The 7,574-nt window shown below is 34.6% G+C and overlaps 1 protein-coding gene across 1 annotated transcript; it reads left to right on the forward strand.

Annotated features, from left to right (window-relative positions):
• Nucleotides 1-496: 496 nt before the first annotated feature.
• HELRODRAFT_180957 (hypothetical protein) lies at nucleotides 497-6,736 on the forward strand (the record flags this gene model as incomplete). Its single annotated transcript, XM_009030241.1, has 3 exons — nucleotides 497-567; nucleotides 2,196-2,529; nucleotides 6,185-6,736. The coding sequence occupies 3 exons, from the start codon at nucleotides 497-499 to the stop codon at nucleotides 6,734-6,736; spliced, it is 957 nt and encodes a 318-aa protein (XP_009028489.1).
• Between the last annotated feature and the right edge of the window lie 838 nt (nucleotides 6,737-7,574).

A 7,574-nucleotide genomic window follows, 5' to 3' on the forward strand; every position in this document is an offset into this window, starting at 1 on the left:
GTATGCATCAAAACTATCCGTCTGGTCATTCTACATCTTGTAAACTCAATAGAAAGATGGCACTTGTTTCAAGTGCCAAAAAAACAATAAAAGACCACGACGTCTGCCTATGGCTAGAGGAACCGAAACAACGGAAACGTCGTGTGATCCGAAAAGAAATAACGCAGGTATCAAGAGCAATGACCTGGTCTGGATGTACAACCTACGGCGCAGATAAAGTTAATGTCCGGCAAAACTCCCATGGAATTGGAAAGATCTGTACAAGGTCGCTATCAAGATAAATGACGTGATCTACACAGGACGTATGATTGTTGAAGACAACGGGCAGAGAAGAAAGTCCTCTATTTGGATAAGTTAGCCCAAATTCATCGGAGTAAAGAAATTACGCCTATGCTAGGTGGGGGTAATGTTATATTCACCGCAATGGTAGAATTACACTGTATAATTAAATATTATTATATCGGTTATCTTTGCTATTTGTCATCGATTGTAAACTATGGAATCTTTTCTTACAGAGGATTGTACAAACCTACTGTCGACGCTTTATAAGGTGTTGCGAATAGCGAGGTTTTAGCGAGGTTTTATGCGAAGTTGTAGTCGTGATTTATGTAGTTACTTGGGTTAGTTTAGTGTTTTTATTGCTGTTGGCATTCAAATAAACGTTCAACAAAGTTTACGTTTGAAGCCGTTGTGTTCTTTCATCTATCGGAAGTCTTGAACCTACGGAATAACGGTATCTTGACGATCGTTGGAAGCTGGTGTTGGAAATATATAGATCTTATGAAGTTATAACATTGATGTCGGTAGTAACGAAAGTCAAAGTTTACAACAAAATGTTTACAAAAGATATACATGTATGTATATTATATGTATGCAAAATATTTATATAATATGTTTATTTATTTGTTTGTTTAACAACAAGCACATGCAAGCAGACGCATGCATTATGTCATCCATTCACATCCACAACACATATATGCACATGCACACAGCTTAAAATGTATGCGCATATAAGAAAACTTCTGTAAAGACTTACACGCATACGCTGTAACACATTGCACCCATAATCATTCAAGTATACAAACGCATACTTGTTTATACACATTTGTATAAATGTTCATACAATCGTTTGTATATATTTATATACACATCTATACAATATATTTATATTTACATTTATATAATACACACACAAACACACGAACACACACACACACACATATATATATATATATGTATATATATATATATGTGTGTGTGTGTGTGTGAGTATACGAATTTCTATGTAATATGTGTTTGTATATACAGGCAGGCATAGAGATGCATATGACTAATCCTTTATAATGAAATGATGGGAAAGTAGTTTGAACGAGCTGTCATTCAGTTATTTTCATCTTCCTTCACTCGCTCCTGCATCACATGTTCCCTCTTCTAATGCGAGTTTATTCAGCAGCGATTTGTAAGTTAATTTTTTTTTTTTTGTTTGCAAGTATTTGTTTTAATGTTTTATTTGACAAGAAATATTTTTAAAATAATTCATAAGATACGCGTGAGTTTTTGTTTCAATGCATGGAATAAACATTTGGAACGATTAAAAATAGAAATGTCGAGTGACATTTACATGCAGTAGTCTGTCCATTTACTTATTTTTTTAAGTTACACCAGTTCATCTTTTTCTCTCTCTCTCTCTCTCTCTCCAAATCTTTCTCTCTTTCTCTCTTTCTCTCCCACATTTCTCCCACACACACAGTACAAAATGACTCTCATTTGCTTACTTTACTTTTGATCTGTTTGTTAACGACGTTTTTTGGATTTCCTGAAAGGAAAAGCTTTCGATGGATAATTTTGTCATTCTTTTTAAGAACTTCTCTACTCCGAGGGTGTTGTGATGGTTGTCTGTTTTTAGTTAGTTCGTTATCTCGCTAATGAAAATTTTTAAATGAAGTCATTTAATATTTTCAATTTGTGCTACAAATTTGGTGAATAATGAATAAATATTAGTAACACAAACCATCATTACAAACCATGATGACGAGTTTTTATGGCACTCATAAAGATCGGCTTCATTCATCCCAAACCTAACCTGACTGAAATCGCTAAGATATCAACCGACAGAACGTTCACAGCGGACAGACACACGTGAACCACACCACCACCACACCACCACCACCACACCACCACCACACCACACACAGTTCAATGCACGACAGGGCACCTTTGAGAACCATGTGGAATGAGATGAGACCAGCTGGACTGTTCAGTGGTCTTTCGTACATCAACAACAACAGCAACGATAATAATAATAACAACAACGATAATAATAATAACAACAACAACAACATTGGTAACATGTTACTCAACAACAACGTCAAAAACACCCCTATCATGAACAACAACAACATTAGCAAGAGTGATTTGATTTCGGATTACTTCTACTCGAGTTTGAGATTTTCGCCAAACGCGAGGTCGCCATCATCGTTGTCGTCGTCGCCGCCCAACGAAATTCAGCAGATCGTTGAGGCTGGGAACGTCAGCATTGCTCAAGTAAGGAGGGTGATTGGCTGGCTGGTCGGTTCGTTGGATGGTTGGCTAATTGGTTGGCTGGTTGGTTGGATGGTTGGCTAATTGGTTGGTTGGTTGGCTTGTTAGTTAGTTGTTTGTTTGGTTGGTTGGGTGGGTGTGTAGTTAGTTGGTTGGCTGGTTAGTTGTTTGGCTGGTTTTTGCTACTCTTATGAGGTTCACGCATCGTTGTCGATCTAATGAATGAAGTTTGATCAATATTACAAATTAAACACAATTCACGTGATGATATATATGGTATAGTGATATTCACGATCATCATCCTCATCTTCATCATCATCACACTCACCAACGTCATTATAATCATCGTAATAATTATAAATAATTAGCGTCATCATTGTTATAATTATGGTAATTAAAAAATTGTCACCAGTCAATCTGCTGTCAACATTGAGACGGATAGTTTTTGTTGACGAGTGTTCGAAGTTGAACGTTCCATCAAAGACTTCTAAGATAATAACATAACTGAAAAGATGATGATGAGAAGGTAGGTGCCTACCTCTCTGACTCCGTTCGTGTTTGCAGTGCAAGTTTGATGCTTGAATGCATGTTTCCATGCATGTCTGCTACTGTTTTTACTCGCAGACTTGTATGTAAGCGTCTTCATATGTATGTATGTATGTGTGTGTGTGTGTGTGTATGTATGTATGTATGTATGTATGTATGTATGTATGTATGTATGTATGTATGTATGTATCAAAATCAAAAATCAAAATCAAATCACTTTTATTCAATCAAACAAAACAAAAGCATGAATGATTCGGAGACCAAAAAAAGAAAATTAATTCTTGTGGGCTCGGCCACCGTGCAGCTCAAAACAGCTTCTCAATGATAAAATAAAATTGTCAATAGGAGAAAATGTATCAATGTTAATGAAATATGTACACACTTATATACATATATATACATATACATTATTATCCTTGAAAAACAGAACTTTTCGTAATTAAAAAATTTTTCAGTTTATTTTTAAAAAGATGCAAAGTGTTACAATCTTTAATTTCTTGTGGAATCGTCTCCCATATTCCTGGGCCGGTGTGTTTCAAACTCATGCAGAGTACTTTAATTCTGGCTGGTGGAGCATAGAAAAGTGGCGTGTGGCGTGTAGTTCTTGCTTGAATGGAAGTTCCAAAAGTGAAAAAGTTTCTAAAAAATGCCGGCAATTGCTGACGTAGAAATCTAAAAATGAATGTTGCAACGTGGTAGATGAACAAGTTTTTGATGTTGAGTATTTTCATCTCGAGATAATATTCACTTGTGTGACAATGAGGATGAAGATTTTTAAATATTCTGATGAATCGGTTTTGGCATTTTGTTAACTGTTTTAGATGAATGTCAGGAATGTTTCCCCAAATTACGTTGCAGTACATGAGGTGAGGAAAGATTAACGAATAATACAGGTCAATTAGAGTAGGTTTATTTAATTTATTTTTAATTTTGCTTATAACTCCTAGGGTTTTGCATATTCTTTTAGACATAGTATCTATGTGAATATCCCAAGAAAGATTGTCCTTGATTGTTACTCCAAGGAATTTTGTGCTGGTTGAGCGAGGAATAGAAATATTGTTCATTTTTATGTCTAGGTTAGGTATAATATTTGTTAAAATTTTCGGACCAAAAATAATGTAATTACATTTAGAATAATTTACTATTAATTTATTTTTGATAAACCAGGTTGATATATTTTGAAGACTGTTATTGATGTATTCTACTTCTTTCAATGGGTCTTTAGTTGGGAAGAAGATGTTAGTGTCATCTGCATATAGAAGGTGATTTGCATCAGTTGCATGTTGAAAATCGTTCATGAAGATTATGAATAGAAGAGGACCTAAAATTGATCCTTGTGGCACGCCTGATCTTACGTTAAGTTTTGTTGAGGAGTGACTTTTTATTGCCACATACTGGTCTCTGTTCTCTAAATAACTTTTGAACCATGCACTTACTTTTCCTTTTATTCCATGTGAATTTAATTTTTTAATCAGTATATCGTGGTTGATGACGTCAAAGGCCTTTGAGAGGTCTATGAATACACCTACAGTTAGTATCTTTTCGTTAAGATTATTCATAACATTTTGTGCTAATTGCAGCACAGCTTGCTCAGTTGAATGCTGTGCTCTGTAGCCATATTGATTATCATTTAATAATTTATTTATGGACAGAAATGAGGTGACTCTGACAAAAATTATTTTTTCTAGTACTTTGGAAAGTGGAGAAAGTAGATATATTGGTCGATAATTACTTGTCCAATGGTTAGTGCTCCAGATACACTGGAGCACTACCATTAAGCGTTTTATACATCAAAAATGCAATTTTGTACATTATCCTTTTATCGACTGTAGTATAGGCGTCACATGATCATTCCACAGACCACAAACCACAACCTTTGCCGCACGATTTTTGTATTGACTGGAAGATACTGATGGATTTGTCAGGCAAACCACAACGTAAACTACTGCAGTAGCCAATTCTCGAGTGGACAAAGAATTGAACCAAAGTCTGAAGTATTGAAACGTTAAAGGATCCACGAATTTGATTAATTCTTCTGATCTGATGCATGCAATCTCTTGACAACATCCTGATATGGTACTTAAATAAATAAATATAAATAAAGAATGAGCTAAAACGTAAGTTAAATGTTAGGTTTGAATGAAACACAACACCCAAGTTAGTTGCATTGTTACAAAACAAAATTCCTCCACTGTTCACTGCAATTGAGTTTATCTCCAATCCTGCCAATTGCTGCCATGCTTTGTTGTATTTTGATTCAGTTTTAAACCATTCTGCGACATCCCTAAATCAACGGCCGTCAAACATTCTACAAATTTATCCATATCCATTTGAAACGAATCAGTTGTAGTTTTAACTATTATATGAATAACATCGGCATTGTCGGTACATGAGAACCTTAATGATTCGATAACATTAAACATCTCTGACGGACGTGCAAAACAAAAACAGTAGTAGGTCAAGAACAGATCCATGAGGCATCCCGAAGATAACCCTGATTGACATCAGACTTCATACCTCCAATCAGTACCTGTTGAGTTCCACCATTCAAATAAAATTTAAACCATTCCAGGACCAAACCACCAATACCAAAACTAAGATATAATCTATCTAGTAGAATGTATGTATGTAGGTATGTGTGTGTGTTTGTGCGTTTGTGTGTGTATGAGTGTATGTGTATGTGTATGTATGTATGTATGCATGTATGTACGTATATGTGTGTGTATGTATGTACGTTCATACATGCATATGTATGTATATGTATGTTTGTTTGTATGTATGTATGTACTTATGCATGCATGCATGCATGTATATATGTATATGTGTGTATGTACGTACTTGTGTGTGTGTGTGTGTGTGTTTCTTTTTCGAAGAAGAGTATGACGATGTGTTTTATATCATAATGATGGAATAAAAAATTAGTTGATTTGTTTTGTGTCAACACGCAATCACAACCGTCATCGTCATCATCATCATCATCATCGTTGTTGTGATAATCAACATCATCATTCGTCATCATCTTTTCATCACAAACATCCTCCAATTATTGCATGGCACTTCAGAGTGGCACTATCTACCATCATTAATCGCCACACAGATTCTAGAAACTTTGTTGTACCAGCAGCAAAATCACATCATCAACAACAACAACAGCAGCATCAACGACATCAACAATAACATCATCTTCAGCAATAACATCAATAATTTTGGTGACATCAACAGCAACATCAGCAACGTCAGATCATTGAGACATTTGAATTCTAATGAATCGTCACCTCTATCTTCTATTGATTCGCCTGAAACTTGCCTTAACATCAACAACAACAACAACAACATCAACATCAATAACAACATCAACAACAACATCAACAATAATTTTCCTAACATTATAGAGAACGTTTATAAAACGGGATTGAATGGCAGTGACATCAAATGCAACATCAATGACAGATTCTATAAAATCTACAACCACGTTAATGGCAAAAATGACTTGTACAACCACAACAACAACAACACCAGCAACATAAACGCCAACTTTGACAACAACAATAATAAAAATTATGATCTGTTTGCCATTCAGAATTTGCTCAGACAACTTAATGTAAGTCACATCAATCATCAGCCACATTGTCACAATCAAAGATATTGATACCATCTATAATATGTTTGTAAAACAATTTACACAACAGTACCAATGAAATATTGATACATTAAAAACGTTGGTATTTAGTATTACTTATATTACTAATGCTGCTACTGTGGCTGCTTCTGCTGCTGCTATTGTTGTTGCAGCTGCTAATGCTGTTATTGCTATTGCAGTTTATCGCCATTACGACTTTCAGTAGTGTAGGGCTTACCAAAACTTTGTGGTTTAGGGTTCAATTTTTTAAGAAATTTTGGCTTATTGTATTTTTTATACTTCATTGTTGCATTTTTTTCCTCTTCCTCTACTTCTTCTTCTTCTTTTTCTTCTTCTTCTTTTTATTATTATTATTGGTGGTGGGAGGTGGCGGTATTTTTGTTATTTTTAATATCAGTGTATAATTTTTTAATATTATTAGAATAGTTTTCAGTCTTACATTACATTAAATTGGTATGTTTATTTAAAACGTTTGAAGTTAAATGGAAGTAGTAGTAGTAGTAGTAGTAGTAGTAGTAGTAGTAGTAGTAGTAGTAGTAGTAGTAGTAATAGTAATTGAAGTTGTAGTAGTTGTAGAAGTAGTAGCAGTAGTAATTGAAATTGTAGTAGTAGTAGTAGTATTAGTAGCAGGAATAGTAGTAGTAGTAGTAATAGTAATTGAAGTTGTAGTAGTAGTAGCAGTAGTAGTAGTAGTAGTAGTAGTAGTGGTAACATAAGTTGTATGATTAATCTGTAGTAAGCTGCCTGCACAACACACAAGCCCAGATTAACTTTAGAGATTTAATTTGGGGAATAAATGGCTGAAGAATTAAATTTTATCAGAAGCACATGTTTAGTTTTGTCTCTC

Source organism: Helobdella robusta (assembly GCF_000326865.2).
Source record: "Helobdella robusta unplaced genomic scaffold HELROscaffold_66, whole genome shotgun sequence".
Lineage (NCBI taxonomy): Eukaryota > Metazoa > Annelida > Clitellata > Rhynchobdellida > Glossiphoniidae > Helobdella > Helobdella robusta.